General features: G+C 48.6%; 1 protein-coding gene across 2 annotated transcripts in view; it reads right to left on the bottom strand.

The window, feature by feature from the left end:
- UBASH3B (ubiquitin associated and SH3 domain containing B) overlaps window positions 1-16,271 on the bottom strand; it is a 157,979-nt gene extending 141,708 nt beyond the window's left edge. For both annotated transcript variants that reach the window (XM_025357672.1, XM_025357671.1), the window contains exon 1: window positions 15,245-16,271. In XM_025357672.1, the coding sequence (XP_025213457.1) occupies window positions 15,245-15,296 (52 nt within the window). In that variant the 5' untranslated portion in view covers window positions 15,297-16,271. The remainder of the gene's footprint in view (window positions 1-15,244) is intronic.
- Window positions 16,272-24,354: the final 8,083 nt, after the last annotated feature.

Raw genomic sequence — 24,354 nt, 5'->3', positions numbered from 1 at the left:
CAGCTGTCTGTTCAGCCTTCCATTTGTGGGCCTGTGGTCTTATGTTTGGAGGAAGATAAGAACTTCAAATGTTCTCCTCCATCCTGATGTAGAAAAGCTGCTGCAGATCCCAGGAGGGACATCTTGATTGATCAGTGGATTTTCAAGATCAGGTGCACACCACCACGCTGGGGTTTCGCCATGTTGCTTAGGCTAGTCTTGAACTCCTGGCCTTAAGCAATCCACCTGCCTCAGCCTCCCAAAATGCTGGGATTACAGACGTGAGCCGCTGCGCCTGGCCCGTGGATTTTTCTTGACAAGACAGCAGCTCTGAACTTGCAAGGCCAAGCAGAAGGCAGGAGTGGTGTGGCTCCCACTGCGCGCTGAGGAGCACTGCTCCATACTCCTAAGCCAGCTCCCCGCATCTCTGTTCCCCTCCTCAGAACACTCATCACATAAACTGAATGCTATTGAAATTATTCCTTCTAGCAGGGTGTGGTGGCTCACGCTTGTAATCCCAGCACTTTGGGAGGCCAAGGCGGGCGGATCACCTGTGGTTAGGAGTTCCAGACCAGCCTGGGCAACATGGCAAAACCCCATCTCTACTAAAAGTACAAAAATTAGCCGGGTGTGGTGGAGCATGTCTGTAATCTCAGCTACTCGGGAGGCTGGGGCAGGAGAATCGCTTGAACCTGGGAGGCGGAGATTGCAGAGAGCCACATCGCACCACTGTACTCCAGCCTGGGCAACAGAGCTCGGTCTCGACAAATAAATAAACGAATAAATAAATAATAAATTATTCCTAGGCTCCACCCAGGTCTTGAAGAGGGTGGGGAGGAAACAGAAACACACTCTTACCGAAAGGCTTAGAATAGCTTATTAACATACCCAGAGTCCCCTTCTGTACTCAACACTGAGCCCAACCACCATACCTACCATTTATCATGCACTTAAGGTCAGGCTCTGCACTCACCATGCTTATATGTATTATCTCATCTAATTATTGTAACAATTCCTTGAGGCACAGACTATTACCTTCATTTAACAGAAGACAAAACTGAACTTAGAGGGATTTGGTAACCTAAGTGGAGTAGGAATTTGAATATACATCAGTTTGATCATACACTCAAGTACCAGACACACCACTATGCATTCTGCGCCAGGAGCCCCTTCTCGAGGCCGCAAGATTAAGAACACGCTTCCTATTTCTACCACAGAGGTTCATCTGGCAGCAGCAGGTGGAGGCTGGGATAGGTGGTTGGCAGAGACGTGGTGCTCTGTGACCCATAAGTACAATCCTGTGCGCATCTTCTCACAGTTGGGAGCTGAGATGGGCAGTGTATACACACACACACACACACACACACACACACACACTATTCTAGAAAGTGTGATAACATCATTCCAACTCCAGACCACATCACTAGACAGCCAATCACACTGCATTTAGCTGGGGCCAAGTCAAAGACCAAACCAATGGGCAAGTTGGGTTGCTCTCTTGACCCCAGTTCCATGTAATCTAGAGACTTCACATCATTTATTTGGATCTCAAGTTTCCTTCCTTCTGCTATTCATCAAACCTTACTGAACACTAGCTACATGCCAATACCATGGGTGCTGGCTAAGAACTCTTGGGTGTGGAGTCAATTGCCTGGGGTTTGCAACCTGGTTTCTACCACTTTCTAGCTGTGTGATGTTGGGCAAGTTAAAATCTCTGTGCTTCAGTTTTCTTGTCTGTAAAATGGGTATAATAATAGTTCCTATCTCATAGGGTTGTTATGAAGAATAAAACAAAATAGTACATATGTTAGGTATTTAAGATATTGTCTGGCACAAAGTAGGTACCCAGTGAAGGTTAGCTATGACTACCTGCTGCTTGGGTTGGGAATGATAAGGGTGATGAGTTAGCAACAGAAATGTCATGAACTCAGGGGAAAGGCAGACCAAGCGCTTACACACACACATGCTGTGGCTGACAGAATAATAGTGACCAAAGCTGTCCATGTCCTAATTTGCAGACCCTATGAATATGTGACCTTACATGGCAAAAGAGACTTTGCAGATGTGATTCAGCTGAGGAGCTTGAGCTGGGAAGATACAATCATTAGGGCCTTTATAAGGAAAGGAGTGAGGCAGGAGAGTCAGAGGCAGAAGGGGAGGTGATGATGATGAGGAGGGCTTGGAGTGATGTACTTGAAGATGGAAGAGGAAGGGGCCACTAGCCAAGGGATGCAGGCGGACTCTGGAAGAAAGTCAAGGAAACACATTCTTTCCAGGAAGAACACAGTTCTACTGACCCGTTGACATTAGCCCATGATATCCATTTCAGACTTTTGACTTCCCAACTGAATAAATGTGAATGCATGCGTGTTGTTGTAAGCCACTGAATTTGTAGTAATTTGTGAGAGCAGCCATAGGAAGCTACTACACATGCTTTTGGCTATATTTGCTGCATTTCACAAAGCCTCTTGTATTTCACAAAAGCCACTTGCTAACTCATTATGACTCATGTCCCTAGTTCCCAAAAGAGATAAAGTGAAAATTTAAGCTTCCAGAAGGATGTGTTTACTTTGGTGGAGATGGCTTCTCGAGTGACTACTTCTGTTCCTCACCCTGACAGAATTAGCCTCTCTGAAACAGTGGTGCTTGGCAAGGAAGAAGACTAGAATAGCCCACTAAATACCACACAAAACCAACAGTTCACAGTACTTTGAGAGCCTCAAACTACCAGGACCCAATTGTTGGTAACAAATAATAGTATCACTTTGCATATGCATGACTTTTTGTGGTTTTCTATTACTTTTAGATCCATTGCCTCATTTTGATGCAGCCACCTATAGAAATAACGTTCAAAACCACATCCTCAGAAAGTGACAGATCCAGGACTTGAGCCAAGTCTTTTGTCTCTAAAGCCAATTTTCTTTCTGCTGTAGCAGAATATCACTTGTTTTTACCCTCATGGATGGGTGACTGAGACCACCATCTATCCCTTCAATATCCTATCACTGGTGCAAGTGGCACTTTCTCACCCAAGCATCTCACCCACCTAGAGGGGTGACCACTCCCATGGCCTACGGACAGGTTAGCTTTGTCTTCTACAGGCTAAGATGCAAACAAAAGGCCAGGAGCTAGAGAGGAGCAAAAGGAAAAGATGAGAAAAACATATGAAAAGGCTAATTCAGATAACAGATCATCCCATTCCTCCAGAAAACAGAGCCAAAACCTTGTTAGAAAGCTGTCTCAGCCACGCTTGGTGGCTCACACCTGTAATCCCAGCACTTTGGGAGGTGGGAGGATCACCTGAGGTCACGAGTTCAAGACCAGCCTGGCCAACATGATGAAACTCTGTCTCTACTAAAAATACAAAAAAAAAAAATTAGCCCGGTGTGCTGGCAGGTGCCTGTAATCCCAGTTACTTGGGAGGCTGAGGCAGGAGAATCGCTTGAACCTGGGAGGCAGAGGTTGCAGTGAGCTGAGACCACGCCATTGCACTCCAGCCTGGGCAACAAGAATGAAACTCCATCTCAAAAAGAAAGAAAAAAAGAAAACTGTCTCTAGGTGCCTGGACTCAGAGAGGTAGCCTGATGTGGAAAAAAGAAACCATGGTCTCGACTGAGATCAGCAGGCCTAAGTTCTGGTTTCTATCACAGACTAGCCGTGTGGGATCTTGAAAATATCACTTAATTTTCTGGTCTCATTTTACTTAAGTGTTTCAAAGGGTACTAGACTAGATGAGCTCTACTAGCAATTCCAGCTAGAGATTTCTGAGCGTCTACCTCTGGAGGTTTCTTCCAAGCAGAATCTTACACCTGGGGCGTAATATTAAGTCATTTGAACTGTCTACTGGCCTTCCCAGACTTTTTCCTCTCCTCTCAAACTGAAGAGTATTGCTCCTGTCTTACCGGTGCTTCAGATGTAATCGTGTGCTCCCCATCTGGTTTATGACCCTCACCCTCCCACACTGATGTGTCTTCCGTCTTCTGTCTCTTGCATCGCATTTACCACGCTTTATCATAATCGTCTATCTTCCACCCTAGATTGCCAGTTTCCTGAGGGTGGAGATTATAGCTAATTGTCTTTATATTCTCAACTCCTGTTATAATAGGATATTATAGTTGCACATAAATGTGTGAAGTGTCTGTACAGTAGATACATACATATACAGAGAGAGAGAGAAAGAATGGGCCGGGCACGGTGGCTCACATCTGTAATCCCAGCACTTTGGGAGGCTGAGGCGGGCGATCGCCTGAGGTCAGGAGTTCGAGACCAGCCTGGCCAACATGGCGAAACCCCATCTCTACCACAAATACGAAAATTAGCCAGGTTTGTGGTGGTGCACACCTGTAATCCCAGCTACTCAGGGAGCTAAGGCAGGAGAATCGCTTGAACCCAGGAGGTGGAGGTTGCAGTGAGCTGAGATCGTGCCATTGCACTCCAGCCTGAGCAACATAGTGAGACTCTCAAAAAAAAAAAAAAAGAATGGCATTATACCAGGGGACATGTCATGGAGAAAGTGGCTGAGGACCCTGGGCAGATCACTGTGTATCTTCGTAGGTGACTTGGGGTAATCCCCTTAGCCTGGCTTGCTTCACAGGGTGTGACGCTTAAGAAGTCTTGTGGCAGAAGAGATGAGGAGAGTGAGAGAGGAGAGGAAGAGAAAGTGAAAAGAAGGGAAGAGGAGCCAGATGCATTACGGTGGAACTAGTTCTCCAGGATGGGTAAAATCTGATTAGGGAAAAAGAGGAGAAAAAAATGAGCAAACAGGCAATTCAAGGAAAAGTTGATTCAAAACGAAACTGCAGATGCCACTGGTTGAGAACTCCAGCAACCCTGCATCATTCCACATGTGCCTGTGTCTAAATGGGCGGCACACAAAAGCGATCAGCGAGGCAGAGTTCTTCCCAAGGTAAAGGAATAAACACTTAGGGAGCGAATGCTCTCGGTAAATGTTTTTGAAACGAGCACCATCAACGTGGAAGTAGGATTCTAAACAATCCTGCTCCCTGAATCACCGAGAAGGTTCATCCAACAAAACCTGAAAGAAATGGGAAGCATTCAGCTGCCTCTGGCCATCTGTGCCGTCGGCTTCCCCCCGGCATTTTCCGGACTGCCGCGAGAGGCTACAGCGGTGGTTCTTTCAGCTTCCCACTCTGCACCGGAACAGCCTTGGTCCTGGTGGAGTTCATTGCCACAGTTGCTTTATGTACGAGAATGTTTATGCTTCCACAGAGGCCGGGAGCACCACGGGAAGTGTCACACAAACAGCTGGTGACTCCACAGAAGGGAAGATGTCCCTTTAATTAAAAAGGCACCCATAAGCAATCTATTTACCTCAGGGGCTGGGCTCAAGGCACTCCCCTCCTCTTATTTAACTAGCACTTTGGTTGTATTTCGCAAGAAAACAAATTGTTTTTGTTTTGTACCAATTTGAGAATTACACTATTGTATACTAGTAAACGGCTCCCCGCCACTGTAATTGCCTCATATCTTTCTTCCTTTCCATTTATTTACTCTCCAGAGTATCAACAGTCAAGAAGAGTTTTCTTTAAAGGGAGAGGAGAAGAATTTGACCATAAAGCACTGCGAAAAACAAAACAAAAACAGGAACAGAAAAGCCAAATACTCTGGAACAGAGAAGCACACCCATGAAGCAGTGACAGCATCCTCGTGCTGTGCAAAAACACTGGTCCAGGCTGGGTGCAGGGGCTCATGCCTGTAATCCCAGCACTTGTGCAAGGCTGAGGCAAGTGGATCACTTGAGCCCAGGAGTTCGAGACAAGCCTGGGCAACGCAGTGAGACCCCCATCTCTACAAAAATAAAAATAAAATAAATTTTTAAAATTATCCAGGTGTGGTGGGGCACACCTGTAGTTCTCACTGTTCAGAAGGCTGAGGCAGGAGGATTACTGGAGCCCAAGTGTTCAAGGCTGCAACGAGCTAGGATCGTGCTACTGCACTGTAGCCTGGGAGATAGTGAAACACACTCTTGAGCTGGGCGCAGTGGCTCACACCCGTAATTCCAGCACTGTTGGAGGCCGCGGCTGGCAGATTGCTGGAGCTCGGGAGTTCAAGACCAGCCTGGGCAACAAGGCGAAAACCTATCTCTACAAAAAAATACAAAAATTAGCCGGACATGGTGGCATGCCACCTGTAATCTCAGCTACTCGAGAGGCTGAGGTGGCAAGATCACATGAGCCTGTGAGGTGGCGGCTGCAGTGATCCATGATTACACAACTGCACTCCGGCCTGGGTGACACACAAGACCCTGTCTCAAAAACAACAACAACAACAGAAAAAACCACACACACACACACTGATCCAGCCGTCAGAATTGCAAGGAATTGCAGAGGTGGTTGACATCAACTCCTTTTACAGTTGGGACCACTGAGGCCTGGGAAGGAAAAGGATGTGTATGAGTCTAAGCAGCCAATAGTTGAGAGTAGAGTGACATCCCAAAGACAGGGTCTGAACAAAAGGAAGACCTAGCTCACCTCACAGTGTGCTACCACCAGGCTCCATGTGGGCGGTGCACAGAATCCAGAGCCGCTGGACTCTGTAGAGCTGTGTTCACACAGGCCTCAAAGAGGCAGGCCTGTCCCTCTGAGGGCCACTGTGGAGAACGTGCAGCCAGCTCAGAAGAGCAGCTCACTTCAGAGTGCCAGATGGGAAAACCTGACATTTACCTTTTCCTCCGGAGAACTGCACAGAATTTAGTAGGGTGCTGTATGCACAGTAAGAGCTCAGACAGTTTCTGGATGTTCATCTAGGACACTTCACCATAGGCTTCACCGTCATAGATAGTAGGTGGCAAAGGGCACGACTGCAAAGTCGCCAGGAAAACAGGGATGTGAGCAAGATGAAACAAGAAAAGGGATCACCTATCACATACTGAGGGCCCCGGGCAGAGGATCCAGAGGACTGAGATCACCGCCACATCTACCCACCCATCCTCCAGGGAAAAAGAGAAAAACCAGAGATTCTCCATACACCTTTGGGCAAATACAAAGTGGCCCCTGGGAGAATCCATCCATGAAAATGACGGAAATGTTCAGTTCAATGAGGATCACAGGCATGTCATTCTCCTGGCAATGGCTCTGCATCCTGCTTGGCTGTGTCTGTCACCGTGCAGAGAGGATCCATTCTTGACTGTGGTGTTTTTCTCCCCACTCTCTCTCTGAGGCTTGAGTCTGATTCCATTTGAAAGTAATCAGAAGACAACCATATGGTACCCCTTTCACTCCCCAACCCCTGCCATTTATTATCGTCAGCAGCTTGCGTGGTGCTCGCTCTGCCCTGGGTCTGCTTTTTCTCAGGCCCCGCACCCCTCTGGGCACTCTAGAGAGAGAGGCACGGATAGCAGAATGCAGTTCCCAGGGAGAAAGCATCCACTGGCCTCTGCCCCACCTTACCACCTTATGCCCAGAGCTCAGTGAGGAGCAGAGAACCATCAAAGTGGAAGGCGACCAAGGAACCAAACCGCAGAGGGAGCCATGTGGAATAACATCGCCACTCGAGTGGCACTAATATCTACCTCATTACTGAGGGTGTGCCCCGTGCCAGGTGCTCTCGAGCTGTTTGTGTGGTTTGGCACCCTTCTCTCCCAAAGGTCCTTCGAGGTAAGTGCTGTTATTGCCTGCCTTGTACAGACAGGAAAATTGAGGCTTAGCATGTTCAGCAACTTGCCCAAGGTCAGTCACTCAGCTGGTAAGGGGGCAGAGCTGGAATTCAAGGCCAGGCTGCCACAAGTTCAGACTTCTGTCTATCAGGGCAGGATGGATGGGGCAGATCATGATGGGGTCTCTTCAACTTGTAGATGGCTAAGAAGGGAGATACCCTTACACAGGCTGATGCCTGCTAGGATCGGGGATGCACTGATCGTACCACCACATCATCACCAGCTGGAGCAAAGCTGGCGGGAGACACAGAATTCCCTAGGCTGACTGCTTCCCTAGAAAGCAGCGCCTTTAGCTCTGCGAATGACTGTCCACTCCCTGAAAGGCAGCTGGAGTTTGAGGCAGCTGAGGGTGGGGAGCAGGCGGTGATCAAAGCCACAGGATAGAACAGTGAGGCAGGATACTCTTCAATCTCTGTGGCACTTAATCTTCCAAACCTCAGTTTCCTCATTAAATTATCAATGTTTGAGATGTGATAGTGATTATATATGTGACTCTGCTTTGTAAGCTCGAATGTGGTCTAAAAACTTAAGGTATTATTAGAAATTAGGGCGTAAGGCCAGACGCGGTGGCTCACGCCTGTAATCCCAGCACTTTGGGAGGCCAAAGCGGGCGGATTGCCTGAGCTCAGCAGTTCAAGACTAGCCTGGGCAACACGGTGAAACCCCATCTCTACTAAAATACAAAAAATTAGCTGGGCATGGTGGCGTGTGCCTGTAGTCCCAGTTGCTCAGGAGGCTGAGGCAGGAGAATTGCTTGGACCCGGGAGGCGGAGGTTGCAGTGAGCCGAGATCACGCCACTGCACTCCAGGCTGGCGACAGAGCGAAACTCCGTCTCCAAAAAAAAAAAAAAAAAAAAAAGAAATTAGGGCATAAGAGGGAATTTTCACAGAAGCTGTGTGCAAGGGGTTACAAATGCCCCACTAGTATATCCAAATACCTGAAGGTCTACTCAGCAATTAAAAGAGATAAACTATTGATACATGCAGGATGAATCTCAAAAATATGCTGGAGGAAAGAAGGTAAGTACAGGGGTATGCACTGTATGACCTACATGCAAATCTAGAAAATGCAAACTAATGTACAGTGAAAGAAAGCAACTGGGCCGGGTGCTGTGGCTCACGCCTATAACCCCAGCACTTTGGGAGGCTGAGGCAGGCAGATCACCTGAGGTCGGGAGTTCAAGGCCAGCCTGACCAACATGGAGAAACCCTATCTCTACTAAAAATACAAAATTAGCCAGGCACAGTGGTGCGTGCCTGTAATCCCTGCTACTCAGGAGGCTGAGGCAGGAGAATCACTTGAACCCAGGAGGTGGAGATTGCGTGCAGTGAGCCAAGATCGCGCCATTGCACTCCTGCCTGGGCAACAAGCGTGAAATTCCATCGCAAAAAAGAAGAAAAAAAAGAAAACGACTGGTGGCTGCTCAGGGTTGGGGGTTGAGAGAGGACTGATGGCAACGGGCTACAAACGAAACTTTTAGGGGCAATGAATGTGCTGTGTCCTGTAGTAGGTGATCACATAGGTTAGCTAATTATACATAAGTTATAACTCAACAAAGTTTTTTTTTAAAAAAAAGCACATCGGCTGGCTGGGCGCAGTGGCTCACACCTGTAATCCCAGCACTTTGGGAGGCCGAGGCGGGTGGATCATTTGAGGTCAGGAGTTCGAGACCGGCCTGGCCAACATGGTAAAACTCTGTCTCTACTAAAAATGCAAAATTAGCTGGGTGTGGTGGCACACACCTGTAACCCCAGCTACTTGGGAGGCTAAGGCAGGAGAATCACTTGAAACCTAGGAGGCAGAGGTTGCAGTGAGCTGAGATCATGCCATTGTACTCCAGCTTGGGCAACAAGAGCAAAACTCCACCTCAACAACAACAAAAAAAACCACACACACAAAACAAAAACAAAAACAATAAAAAAGCATATCAAGTTTTTTTGTGTGTGTGAACCAGGACCTCTGTGTAGCCTGGAAAGTTCAGGAGACTTGCAGTTTACCCTAGGGCTGTTACGGCAACATGGTCCCTGCGTACCAACTGTGTGACTCTAGACACATCCTGAGCTCCTCTAAGCCTCTAGTCTTGTCTTAAAACAAAGCATATATTGTGTGCTTTACCTCACAAGACTGCTGTGGGGTATCTCACGCACATAAGAGCAATTTTTACAGTGTACAATAACACAAATAGAAGGGTATGTTGTGTGGGGGCACAGTCACAGCAGGTAGATGAGAGACCTCCTTGCCCTGCCCACCTAGAAGAGCCCTTTAGCTCCAGGTGGGTTCCTCTATCTATCTAAGGACGGGAAAGCAGCTGCAGCCCCCACGCCAGAGTCAGCCACATTTCCGAGATGCTGGGTTTTGGCCAAGTGTTCTCAGAGGATCCAATGCCAACCAACAGGTAAGATAGAGAAAGCCAGGGAAACCAGATACTTTAATTCATGGGCTCCACACCCCGCTTCTCGACTCCTCATGCAGCCAACTTGGAGCTGCTTTTATCTTTGGGCAGTGAGGCATAGCTAACACAGCTTACTGTCCAAAGCCAAGTCAAAGGCGCTCGTTCCAGCTCTTTCCTTCTGCCACTGCCTTGCTCTTTAATCTGACATTGTTCAAATATTCTCAGTAGAAAAAAAAAAGGACAGTCCAGTAATACATGTAAATCCTCGCCAGACACCTCAACCACCATCTCACCTCCTCTCCCTTCTTCCAATCCAACACAATAATGCCACAATCACATCCTGCATCCTGATCCTATTTTTAACTTTCCCAAGTTCTTTTCTGTCCGTTATCTCATTTTGTCTTTGCAAAGACCGATGACACATGACAAGTCTTGCCATGCACAGAAGTTGGTGAAGATATTAAGGAAAAGAGGTTAAATAGAAGACCTAAAATGTGCAGATGTCATTCAGGAGCTAGACCAGACCTTAGAACCTTTGACCCATGCCACAGTGTCCCTCCCAAGACTATTATCTCTCAATCATTGAAAACATTAGAAAGCCATTTGCTGTAGACAAAGTTCCAGCCACCGGCAGCCTCAAAAAAAAAAAACCAAAAACCAAAAAACAAACAAACAAAAAAAACTGATCAGGGTTGTATCAGCAAGGATTCCTCCAATTCGATTATTCAGTGACTTGCTACAAGGCCCAGCGTCAGCCCCAAGCTACAGAAGAGATGAGAGCCTGTCTCCCCAGAAACCAGAGGTCAGCAGGGGGATGTTAGTGCGGTATCAGGTCCGGCTGTGCAAAGTGATGGCCCTGATCTGAGTTCTGCCCCATCTTCTCTAGGCTCAGACCCTCTCCTGGCCTCTGAGGCCTCCTCTTCCTCAGGTCTTTGCCCCCAATACATTCTTTTCCCCTCAACCAACCTCACTAGCCTCAAGGAAGCCGGACCCTTATTTTTAGAACTCTTAAAACAGGGAAGTGCTAGTGGGCATAGAAAAAAGGAAGCGATTGGCCATTCTGACCCTTGAAAGGTTTCCTTCCTGATGCCTCCCTAACACCTCCTTAACTTGGACTTGCACACGAGCACACACACACACGCACCGTGAAATCGCCACTTCTCAGTCCTTCTCCATGTGGCAGATTCTCCTACAGCAGTCTCTAAGTTGGACTGAAGTTCATAGAGTGGAATGGAAAAAACCGAGCCCAGCTCCAGGGAGTAATGAGCTGGAGAGAGCACACCCTGAGGTCACCCTGCTCGAGCCAGCCCTGCAGCCCTCTGGTCCTCTTAGCTCTGTCAAGCACTTAACAAGCATGCAGTCATTAATTGCGTTCTCCTCAGAGGGCACCAGCATGGCCCTGAGGGGACTAAGTGACTTTTGCAAGATCACAGCACAGTGCAGCCCAGCATGGGCTGGGTGGGATCCAGCCTTGCTGGCCTCAACCCTCTCTGCCAGCCCACCAAGAGCCTGGCCCGAGTGCCCCTTCTTGCTGCCACACACTACCAGACCCGGTGACACCCACAGGGGAAACTAGAGCTGTCAGCCCTGGCTGCTGTCACTCTGTCAAAAGGGCCTAGAGCAGTCAGCCCTGGCTAATGTCAGTCTGTCAAAAGTGCCAGGTTTGAGACAACCATCTTATCCCTTCTTAAAGCATCACATCCAAGTCTTCTGGACCCAGGAGACCATCACTGCTCTTTGGGGCTTTGGATTTTCATTATGCTCAGCTCTCCAGGCATAAAGCTCAAGAGAGAAGCTTCTGATGAGCTAAGCCTGATGCCCTTGCTCTTTCTTCTCAACTCTCCAAAATGAAGTTAAATGCCTGCTCTCTGAAGCTTCCGATGGCCCCTTTTCATACTGGTCTAAGTTATTAGGAGGAAGGCCGACCGCATCAGCCTTTCTGGGTTGAAGCAGAGGAGGCAAGCAAGCCTGAGCAAGGAGTCCGACTAGATCAGGTGACCTCCCAGAGCTTCACTCCCTTCTGGGCAGAGAATTTAAGAAAAAGAGCAGCAAACCCAACCTCCCGCTTTCCAGGCCTACTCTTGTTACCTCTTTGGTAAAGAGGGGCGGTGCTAGGAGTAATATAATAGTAGCCATGATAGGCTAAATAATGATCCCCCAAAAGACACCCACATCTTAATCCCTAGAAGCTGTGAATGCCACCTTATATATATATATATTTTAAAAGACTTTGCAGATAATGATCTTGAGATGGGGAGATTACTCTGGATTATCCAAGTGGGCCCTAAGTACAACCACATGTATCCTTATAAGAGACATGCCAAGGAAGATTGGACACAGACAGAAAACAAAGACAATCTGACCACACAGTGATTAGACTGATGCAGCCACAAGCCAAAGAATGCCAGCCCCCCACTAGAAGGTAGGAGAGGCAAGGAGTGGATTCCCCTAGAGCCTCCAGAGGGAGCACGGCCCTGCTGATGCCTTGATTTTAGCCCAGCGATACTGATTTTCGACTCCTGGTCTTTACAATTATGAGAGAATAAATTTCTGCTGTTCTAAGCCACTCAGTTTGTGACAATTTGTTACAGCAGTCCCAGGAAGCTAACACAGTAACTAATACTTCATGATTGCTCACCATGTGCCAGGAACTGTTCTAAGCATTTTACCCACATTAAATCATTTCTATCCTGGCCCTACTGGCCCTAGATGGTGTGAGGCCTGGGCTGTGCAGATACCTGGGTTTGAATCCCAGCTTCACTGCTTACTGTTGTGACCTTGAGTAAGTTATGCAACCCTTCTACACCTCAGTTGCCCAATTCATAAAATGGGCATGTGGTACCTTCCTCATTGAGTTGCTAGGAGGATAAAATGGGTAATAAAGATATAAGTACTTAGAACAGTATAGAATAAGTATTGAATACATGCTAGCTATTAGGAGATCTCAGGGGTTGAGCAAGCCAAAATTAGACCCTTATGCTAATCTGTCAAGACATGGCAAGACCTCCCGGACTCAGTGCAAGAGAAAAGATGTCCCTTTAAAGCTGATTTGAATCTCAAATATGACTGTCTGAGGAGTTCGGTTAAGTATTTCTTCCCTTAATTAAGCAATTTAGGTTTTTAATGCTGGCCTCATTTCAAAAAAGGCAGTAGCCTGAGACTCTGCTAATTCTGCAGCATTCCCCAGCTGACTTCCCCACTCCCACCTCCAGTTTTTTTTTTTTTTTTTTTTTGAGATGAAGTCTCGCTCTGTTACCCAGGCTAGAGTGCTGCGGCGCCATCTTGGCTCACTACAACCTCCACCTACCGGGCTCAAGTGATTCTCTTATCTCAGCCTCCCAAGAAGCTGGGATTACATGCATGCACCACCCCACCCAGCTAATTTTTGTATTTTTAGTAAAGACAGGGTTTCACCATGTTGCCAGGCTGGTCTCGAACTCCTGTCCTCAAGTGATCTGGCTGCCTCAGCCTCCCAAAGTGCTGGGATTACATCCAGCCCCACCTCCAGTTTTTAAGGAGAGCTATGCACATTGATCATCCATACTGATGACTTCACCTGAAGCGTCCACACCTGACACACCCCTGCAGAACCCACATTTTCTCCCTGTAATTCTGGTATCAGGAACTGGAGCCCTAGTATTAGGAAGTTGTATTAGGAAGTCAGTGGAAGGCAGAAACCATCAGTCCATTTTACGGCCTTCTAAGGTCACTCCAACGTGTCCCAGCAGCCTGGAGAATAACAAATTCAAGGGTCTACTTTGATTAAGAGATTACAACCAAGTTAGTAAAGAATAAACAAGGTTTGCCCAGGGACACGGGAGGGGAGGGGAGACCTAAAGTTATCGCCTGTAATCCCAGCACTTTGGGAGGCCGAGGTGGGTGGATCACCTGAGCCTGACCAGCCTGGCCAACATGGCGGAACTCCATCTCTTCTAAAAATACAAAAATTAGCCGGGCGTGGTGGCACACGCCTGTGGTCCCAGCCACTCAGGGGGCTAAGGTTGGAGAATCGCTTGAACCTGGGAAGCGGAGGTGACAGACGTCGCGCCACTGCACTCCAGCCTGGCGACACAGCGAGACTCCATCTCAAATAAATAAATAAATAAATGAAGTTATCACCTGAAAAAAAAAAAATGTGAGAAGGGAAAAAATAAAAAGCGCTTTCATTTACTTGGCCCTTGCTGATAAAGTTTGCCCAACTCTCCTGTTTAGGTGATGTAATTCAAAGATGAAAAGAAGCTGCGCCCAGTCCGGACCCCAGGCCTTGTGTCCTCACCTAAGAAATCTGCACGCCAGGGATTAACCAGGGGAGAAGGGCCTGGCCGCTGGGCCTTGGCTTCCTCTTAGGCAGAGTTCCAGCCCCTGAGACTTGAGCCGACCGGCTTAAGACGACTCCGGCCGCCGCCGCCCTATGCTGGCAAAGAGGCCTCTCCCCAGCAGGCTCCAGGGGCAGCCACCTGCTCTCTCCCTGCCCTTCCCTACCCCACTCTCCTAGAGCAAGGATGAAGGAGAACAGCTCCCCCTCCTTACTCTCAGGCACCCACAGATTTCTGAGCTGCCGTCACCACTGACGAGAACCCAGGTTCTCTGGAGGGATCGCTTCTCCTTCTCATTCCATCCTCCCCATCAATGAACACGCAGCAACACCCACGCTCCCGCTCCTCCTACTCCAGGGGGAGACCGAACCCGAGAGCGACATCCGGAGCTGGAAGTCGCTGCAACGGGGGCGCCGGCCTCCCTGCCCCGCAGTCTCTCGCCCTTTCCCAGACACCGGAGGATCCCAGGCCAGCCCAGTATTCCAGGCGGAAAGGGTGCCCGAGTCTTCCGCAGGGCCCCGCCTCCTTAGGCGCTCGGCGCTGGAGACCTAGGGGAGCGCGCGAGAGAAACGCTGAGCTCCACCCGCGGGGCCCGGAGGCTGGGCATAGTACCCGGGACTCGAACCCCGCGCCCTCCTCCCACAGCTTTAGGCATCCCACGGCAGGCCCCGGCCCAATGCCCCCGCGCCGCGTCTTCCCCGGCACCCCCGCCCGGAGCCGAGTCCCGGGCTGCCAGCGCGCCCATCCTGCCCCCAACAGGTCTCGGGCAGCGGGGAGCGCGCCGCCTGTCCCGCAGGCGCTGGGAGGCGAGCCGGAGCGAAGCCGAGGGCCGGCCGCGCGCGCGGGAGTGGTCGCCGAGGGCTGCGAGCCCGGCCACTTACGCGCGGGCTCTGGGGAACCCCATGGAGAGGAGCACGTCCAGCGCCGATCCATGCTTGATGGTGCCGGGGCGCTGCTGGCGGTTCCTCCGGGGGGTGACTTTGCTGTACAGCTCCTCTCTCGCAGCCATGCCGAGCGGACTGGGATGGCCGTACTGAGCCATGGCTCAGCGGCCAGCCATCGCCAGGGAAGGAGCCCGAGCCGGATGGTCCGGGAAGGAGGAGGGAGTCGGGCTCGGCCAGAGGAGGGGGCTCGGGGACCCAGAGCCAGGCAGGAGGCGGCGGCGGCGGAGGCGGCGCTCCGAGCTTCCCCAGTGTCGAGACTCTGACGCTTCCTGGTGAGGCCACAGGAGCCAGAACGCCGGCGAGCGGCCGCTGCGGGACCAGCCTTAGCCACTCGGGCCCCCGGCTGCCCCCAGCGCTGCGCCTGCAGTAGCCCTGTCTCCTCCGCCCCCTTCCCTCTCCTCGCCTAGCAGTCCGGGAATTTGCAATGAGTAATTTTTGAATGGATCAAAAAGGAAAAGGAGCCTTGTGGGCTGGCCCTGACTTGCCTGTACCCGGGCCCCGCCCCTCTCTTAAAGCGGCCGCGTTGTCCGAGGCTGCTCGGTGCGTGGAAGAGCTCTAGTCGCGCTACTTGGAGGCGGAGGATCCCAACCTTATGGGCTGCTTGTGTGCTTCACCTCCCGACCGTCACCCCGGGCGCCCCAGCCCTCTCTTTGGCTGGCATACCCTCCCAGCTGGGCCTCAAGACAGCAGATCAATCCATTTCAAGTTTCTTGTGGTTCTAGATGCGGTTATTAATGGAAATCGGGTGAACTGATGGATGATACTAATGGACCAGAAGGCTAAGTCATAAGTCCTAGGTAAAAGGTTTTGCTTCCCAAAGATCCTGCAAAACCCAAAGGGTTGTTAGGACCATCGGAGGCTGAGTTCCCAATCAGCCGTCCAAGTGGCTGCACTCAAGACCTACTGTGCTCTACAAGGTTATGGTCAGTGACTGGATAGTGCCTTCTGGGTGGGGCAGAGGGAGTGGGGAACAGGACCTCATGTTCTCAGAGCTGGCAGGGCCCGGGAGGGGACAAGAAAAGAGGGGGAGGGCAGAAAGAAGAAGAGGGAAGGGAAAAAGAAAGGAGGAAGGAGGAGGAGTAGAAGGAAGGGCTAGGAGGGTAGAGGAAGAAGGAACAGAGAAAAGACACTTCCTAATTATAAGAGGTGTTCAAAAGGGAATGGGCTTATTTCATGAGGGAGTGGATATCCTGTCAATAAAAGGATTCAAAGAAGGACTGAATCACCACTGCACAATAATAAGTGAATTGTATCGTAGGTTGGACAAAACTACTCCCACTGCAAAGATGGTGGAAGTCATAACCATATTGATGCCCCATGCCCCACCTGGTAAATTTGGCTGGGGGATGTTAACGCTCTTTCATTTGGAAACAAAGTCATTGTCTTCAGTCAGGGACAAGGGTCCCACTTGCTATAATGAAAGAGGCAATGAGTAAACCATAACCGATAGTCTTTTTTGGGTAATAATAGTAATAATAAAACCTAACATTTATTGGGCTCTGGTATGTGCCTGTCATTGTGCTGATCGTAATAAATGAATTAACTCACTGAATTTTTACACTGACCCTAGGAGTGTATTTAATCATTATCCCAGTTTTATAGATGAGAAAACTCAGCTCAGAGAGGTTGGGGAAGATTATAGAGCTGGTAAGTGCCTAGCTAGAGCACTTGTATCCACTACAGTGCCTTAGACAAGTTACTTCTCTCTACAGCCTAATTTCCTCATTTGTATGGACCGTGGTAACCTAACCTGGCACACACTGGGTTTTCCAGAAATGTCAGTCAGGGCCTGTCCCTGGTTGGAGTATGGGGGAGGGATGGTGACCAGCACCCATGGAGTGGCATTTTGAGGTTGCTTTATAAGGCCTCTAAAGGTTTTACCAGGGGAAATGACACAGTGTAACTCCCTGAGCCAGGAATTGGCTTCCTAAAGAATAGCCAGTGGTGTTTGGAAGCAGGGAGATAAGACAGCTGGAGCTTAAGCAACAATGTGCATTAATTCTGCTTCCTGCTATATAAAGGATGAGGGAAAATTAATGCTTCCTGGATAGGAGCTTCTCCCAGAGCAAAGGGGATATCCTGGAGACCTTGCACAATGCTCTTCGGGGTATGGAGCAAAAAGACAAGACTAGGCTGGAAACACCATACCTAGTATTAGCCTCCTTGGATGTGTTCAGTAAAATATGCTGGATTTTACCCAGTATTCTGAATTTTTTTTCCAAATGCCTGGTTTGAAAGTCAAGTGATCTGGATCTTAGTCAAGAGATAATAATGTATGTGAAAGCGCTTTGTAAACCATAAACCGCTACATAAATGATAACTCAAATTTATTGAGTACTTACTATATGCTGGTGTTGTTCTTTGCTTCTTACACATGTGACTCAAACAATTCCTTTTGACTATGAACCAGGAACTACTTTACAAATGAAGGTGCTGCGACAGAGGTCAAGTATCTTGTCCAAGGTCATATGGCTAGTAAATGGCAGAGCCAAGATTTGAACTCTTAACATTTGGCCAAACAACTACTTACGACCATTGTTATGATGATGAGACGACATCAGCCTTTAAGATAGTTTTTTGACTCCACCTATGCCCCTTGACATAGAAATGCTGGATCTCTGTTTCTCCAGAAAAATCGAATTAATTGTCTTTCTCCCTGCCTTTAGGCAAACTGTAAGATAAAGGAAATGACGGATATAAAAATAGTTTTAGGTAGACTGGAAAAAGCACTATGGAAAACTAGCCACCTTAGACGCAAACTGTTTTTGTCTGGGGCACTTTTACAGAAATCCCAGCCCACTTGTCTTCAGCTCAGTGCCAACCCCTGTTTTATTTAGGACCCCTGCCATTTGTTCTGCACTGGGTCGGGGGACTGGCAGTTAAGATGCATTGTGCTTTAATTGTGTTGACATTGAAAAGCTAGGAAAAGCTTCATAAATGTCTACATTGTTCTATTACAAAGAGAAAAGAGTGGGGCTGGGTACGGTGGCTCACCCCTTTAATCCCAACACTTTGGAAGGCTGAGGTGGGCAGATCACGAGGTCAAGAGATCGAGACCATCCTGGCCAATGTGGTGAACCCCATCTCTACTAAAAATACAAAAATTAGCTGGGCGTGGTGGCACGCGCCTGTAGTCCCAGCTACTCGGGAAGCTGAGGTAGGAGACTCGCTTGAACCCAGAAGGTGGAGGTTGCAGTGAGCTGAGATCACGCCATTGCACTCCAGCCTGGCGACAGAGCAAGACTCCATCTCAAAATAAATAAATAAATAAATAAGTTGAAAGAAGAGAAATGACTATTCATCTGGCAGTATATCTTACAGTGGCCAAGAAAGGTGAGATGGGAGTAGGGGTCTTGCACAGGGACAGAGCTGACATATCAGCATGAAGTTCCTCCCTCAGAAGGGAGAGCAAGTTGACATGTCCCCATGTGCGGTTAGGTCAGAATCCACACTGGACCACAAAGCTCTCTTTGTTCATGTGAGCATATTTAACCCTCCCTCACTGGCCCCTGCCACATTTTCGCTATGGTATATCCTCTCAGATGGCCAGAGGGAGACCCAGGATGGGCCCAGCTGGCTGCACTCATAATTTCTGAAGCATGTCGTGTGTCTTCTCCTTCTCCTTCACTCTGTCCTTAAGGAATGGTCAAGTAATAACAATAAGAACATGCAGTAGGTCTGTAATCCTAGCACTTTGGGAGGCCAAGGTAGGTGGGTGGATTGCTTGAGCTCAGGAGTTTGAGACCAACCTGGGCAAAATGGTGAACCCCATCTTAACTAAAAATATAAAAATTAGCCCAGCACGGTGGTGCGTGCCTGTAGTCCCAGCTGCTTGGGGGGCTGAGGCAGGGGGATTGCTTGAACTCGGGAGGTCGAGGTTGCAGTGAGCCAAGCCGGGATGGCGCCATTGCACTCCAGCCTGAGTGACAAAGTGAGACCCTGTTAAAAAAACACACAAGGCCTGGCGTGGTGACTCACGCCTGTAATCCCAGCACTTTGGGAGGCTGAGGTGGGTGCATCACGACGTCAGGAGTTCAAGACCAACCTGGCCGAGATGCTGAAACCCTGTCTCTACTAAACATACAAACAAATTAGCCAGGCATGGTGGCGGGCGCCTGTAATCCCAGCTACTCAGGAGACTGAGACGGAGAATTGCTTGAACCTGAGAGGTGGAGGTTGCAGTGAGCTGAGATGGCGCCCGCCACTGCACTCCATCCTGGGCAACAGAGCTAGACTCTGTCTCAAAAAAAACAAAACAAAAAACAAATAAACAAACAAACAACAAAAACAGGCAGTAAAGTCTGCCCAGTGTTTCCAGTCCTGAGGGCTGGGCTGTTGCCTTGCCAAACGAAGGCAGCTTTGGAACTGCTGGGAATGACTTTCTCCCCTAGACTTTAAGGGGATCCTTCGTGGTCTGAAGATTTTGAAACCACGTGCTGCCCCTCTCTGGGCCTCAACTTCCTTGCTTGCCAAATGAGAGAGTTAGCTTAGCCTAGGGATCGCCAGGATTTTGTCAAGGGACCCTCGGGAACTCTGAGGGACAGGGGTTGGGGTAACCCAACTGAGGATTAAGAGGATAGTGTGGTATCCTCTTTTCTTTCATTGTAAGTCTATCAGCTTTATATGTTGGGATGTTTTGTTTTTGTTGTTGTTCTGTGTGTTTTTTGTTTTGTTTTGAAACGGAGTCTCTCCCTGTTGCCCAGGCTCGAGTGCAGTGTCGCAATCTCAGCTCATTGCAATCTCTGCCTCCCGGGTTCAAGCGATTCTCCTGCCTCAGCCTCCCGAGTAGCTGGGATTACAGGCATGTGCCATCACGCCCAGCTAATTATTGCATTTTTAGTAGAGACAGAGTTTCATCATGTTGGCCAGGCTGGTCTCGAACTCCCAACCTCAAGTGATCTGCCCACCTAAGCCTCCCAAAGTGCTGGGATTATAGGCGTGAGCCATAGGGCCTGGCCGAGATCTAATTTTTTTAAGTGTTTTTTTTTTTTTTTTGTCTTTCCTTTTGTTTTGTTTTGTTTTCCTTTGTTTTTTTCAGGGTCTCACTCTGTTACCCAAGCTGGAGTGCAGGGATCTCAACTTCAGCTCAAACTATCCTCCCATCTCAACCTCTCGAGTAACTGGGACTACAGGTGTGTCCCACCATGCTCAGCGTCTTTTTTTTTTTTTTTTTTGTAGAGATGAGGTCTTGCTATATTGGCCAGGCTGGTCTTGCACTCCTGGACTCAACTGATTCTCCTGCCTCAACCTTCAAAGTGCTGGAGTTATAGCCATGAGCCACCACACTCGGCCTCAAGATCTAATTTTGAATAGACTTGTTTTGTTTTTGGTAGAGACAACGTCTTGCTATATTGTCCAGGCTGGTCTCCACCTCCTGGCCTTAAGTGATCCTTCTAACTTCCTCTCAACCTCACAGGGTGCTGGAATTAAAGGCAGGTGAGCCACCACTCCCAGATGAATAGACTTTTTAAAATGTAAATTTAGGCCAGATGTGGTGACTCAGGCCTCTAATCCCATCACTTTGGGAAACCAAGGCAGGAGGATCCCTGGAGCTGAGGAGTTTGAGACCAGCCTGGGCAACATAATGAGATCCTATCTCTATTAAAAATAATAATAATAATAGACCTGGCACTAGCCAGGCACGGTGGCTCCCACCTGTAATCCCAGCACTTTGGGAGGCTGAAGTGGTCAGATCACCTGAGGTCGCGAGTTAGAGACCAGCCTGACCAACATGGAGAAACCCCATCTCTACAAAAAATACAAAATTAGCTGGGCAAGGTGGGGCATGCCTATAATCCCAGCTACTCAGGAGGCCGAGGCAAGAGAATCGCTTGAACCTGGGAGGCAGAGATTGCTGTGAAGTGAGATCACGCCATTGCACTCCAGCCTGGGCAATGAGAGCAAAACTCCGTCACACACACACACACACACACACAAAATAGATCGGACACAGTGGCTCATGCCTGTAATCCCAGCATTTTGGGAAGCTGGGGCGGGCGGATCACCTGAGGTCAGGAGTTTGAGACCAGCCTGGCCAACCTGGTGAAACCTCATCTCTACTAAAATACAAAAATTAGCTGGTCGTGGTGGCACATGCCTGTAGTCCTAGCTATTTGGGAAACTGAGGCAGGAGAAGTGCTTGGACCCAGGAGGTGGAAGTTGCAGTGAGCTGAGATCGTACCATTGCACTCCAACCTGGGCGACAGAAGGAGACTCTGTCTGAAAAAAATATAATAAATAAATAATTAAAAAAAAAAAAAAAACCGGCCAGGTATGGTGGCTCACACCTGTAATCCCAGCACTTTGGGAGGCCAAGGCAAGAGGATCATGACATCAGGAGATAGAGACCAGCCTGGCCAATATGCTGAAACCCCGTGTCTACTAAAAATACAAAAACTATCTGCGTTTGGTGGCAAGTGCCTGTAGTCCCAGCTACTCAGGAGGCTGAGGCAGGAGAATTGCTTGAACCTGGGAGGTGAAGGTTGCAGTGAGCCGAGATCGCGCCACTGCACTCCAGCCTGGGCAACAGAGCAAGACTCTGAAAAACAAACAAACAAAAAACCCCAAACAAACAAAAAATATGCAGGACAAGTCTTTGTACAAGTGTGGCTCTCTGGATTGGAGACCACCAACCAGTGTTGGCCACCATCTAAGCAAGGAAGAGACAGGTCACCCTCTTTCTCTCCTCTCTCCTTCCTTCCAAAAGACTCCTAGGCAAAAGAGATGCTTCATCTCTGGAGGAATCTGATTGTACACGTTTCCTGTGGTGACTGTAACCAGTGACCACAAACTGGGTGGCTTACAACCATCAGAAATGTTAATTTCGCAATTCTAGAGTTCTAGAATTCCAGAAGTTCTAAATCAGAATCCCTGGGCTAACCTCAGGGCTGCGCTCCCTCTGGAGGCTCTGGAAGGGAATCTATTTCTTTCCTCTTCCAGTTTCTGGTGCCTGCTGGAGTTCCGTGGCTTGGCAGTACATCCTCCTAGTTTTTTAAAACATAATTTAATATATTTTTTTCAAGACAGAGTCTTGCTGTGTTGGCCAGGCTGAAGTGCAGTGGTGCGATCTCAGCTCACTGCAACCTCTACCTCCCGGGTTCAAGTGATTCTCCCGCCTCAGCCTCCCAAGTAGCTGGGATTACAGGCACATGCCACCATGCCCGCTAATTTTTGTATTTTTAGTAGAGATGGGGTTTCACCATGTTGGCCAGGCTGGTCTCGAACTCCTGACCTCATGATCCACCTGCCTCAGCCTCCCAAAGTGCTGGGATTACAGGCGTGAACCACCGTGCCTGACCTCTCCCAGTCTTTAAGGCAACATCTTCAAGTCTTCCTGTTCTGTCTTCACATCACCTTCTCTGTGTGCATCTCTCTGACATCTTTTTACCTTTTCTTTTATAAGGACACTTGTGGTCGCATTTAAGGCCACTTAGATACTAATCTAGAATACTCTCACCATCTCAAGATCCTCAATTTCTTTCCTTTTTTTTTTTTTTTTTCAGATGGCATTTTGCTCTTGTTGCCCAGGTTGGAATGCAATGGCGCAATCTTGGCTCACTGCAACCTTCGCCTCCTGGATTTAAGCAAGTCTCCTGTCTCAGCCTCCCAGGTAGGTGGGATTATAGGCATCCACCACTATGCCCAGCTAATTTTTTTATTTTTTATTTTTTTTTATTTTAGCAGAGACCGGGTTTTGTCATGTTGACTAGGCAGGTCTCGAACTTCTGGCCTCAGGTGATCCACCCACCTCAGCCTCCCAAAGTTCTGGGATTACAAGTGTGAGCCAGCACACCTGGCCTAAGATCCTTAATTTCATTACATCTCCAAACACCCTGGTTAGGACTTGCTATCTCTGGGTGGCCATTATTTTACCTACCACACTACTATTCCTTAGAGCAGCTAATTTTTTGAGGCTGAATGGGCTTCAAGGTTCAGGAGATTTTTCAGCCTCATGACTTAGGTTAAGGGGAAGAGATAGATTATGGGAGGGACAAGAAATGAGTAAGTAAATCATACTTCCCCAAGCCTTTTGGGAAAAGCCACACTTCTCAATTTATGCTTTTCCCTCTGCCTGGAATTCTTCCTTCTTCTGGCCTCCTTTAAGAGGGCTTGTCTGGCCTCACTTCCCTTCTTTGCCCACATCGCATAGATGGGACAGAGAGGGTAGGGAGCAGGACCTCAGGTTCTCAGAGCTGGTGGGACCTGGGAGGGAAGAGGAAAACAGGGACAGGGCAGAAAGAAGAAGAGAAAAGGGAAATAGAAAAACAGAAGGAGGAGGAGAGGAAGGAAGGGCTAGGAGGGTAGAGGGAGAAGGAACAGAGAAAAGACACTTCCTAATTATAAGACGTATTCAAAAGGGAATGGGCTGATTTCATGAGGGAGTGGACATCCTGTCCTCTGTGCCCCCTTTATCATAGCACCAAGCACAATGAAGCACATTTCATTTGCTTAAGCGCTTATCTCCAGGGTAGAATGGGGGCTCCATAAGGCTCTATGCATCTTACTTTAGCTGTGCCCTCAGTAGGGGCTTAATAAATGTCTGTTGAATTGACTTGAATTGCATTTCAGCTAAGACGAGAAGCGTCTTGATAGCACAAGTACGGTTGCATTTTCTCTTTTCCCTGGTTTTGAGACTGAGTCAACAAATTTTCTTCCACCCCACAGCCCCACCTGGGCTGGACTGGCTCAGAGCCCTGGTCATAATCTTTCTTCTCCCTCCTTTGATTTCGTTTCATTGTTGATTAGACAGACCTTCATCCCTTGCTCATGTCTCTGGTGCACAGAGTGCTGTGAGTAACCTCAAGGGGATTCTCCTTAAAGGCAGTCCCTGAAGGGTCTGTCGAAGGGGCACACACAGGAAGTGGAGCAAGGACAACTGGAAGTTTGAGGAGGGGGGCATTGAGGGAAAATGACCCTCTTAGAATGGGCTGGCCTGAACCAGCAAAAGAAATGATATTTTAGCCAATCGCCAATGTTCCATGGAAAGTGTGGTTTGGAAAACACGTCTCTAGATGACAAGAGGCACATTTCTTTCAGTTTCTTGGCTC

The sequence above is a fragment of the Theropithecus gelada genome, chromosome 14 (assembly GCF_003255815.1).
Source record: "Theropithecus gelada isolate Dixy chromosome 14, Tgel_1.0, whole genome shotgun sequence".
Taxonomy (NCBI): Eukaryota; Metazoa; Chordata; class Mammalia; order Primates; family Cercopithecidae; genus Theropithecus; species Theropithecus gelada.
Note: the sequence above shows the minus strand (reverse complement) of the source record. Positions and strands in the feature narration are given on the sequence as shown.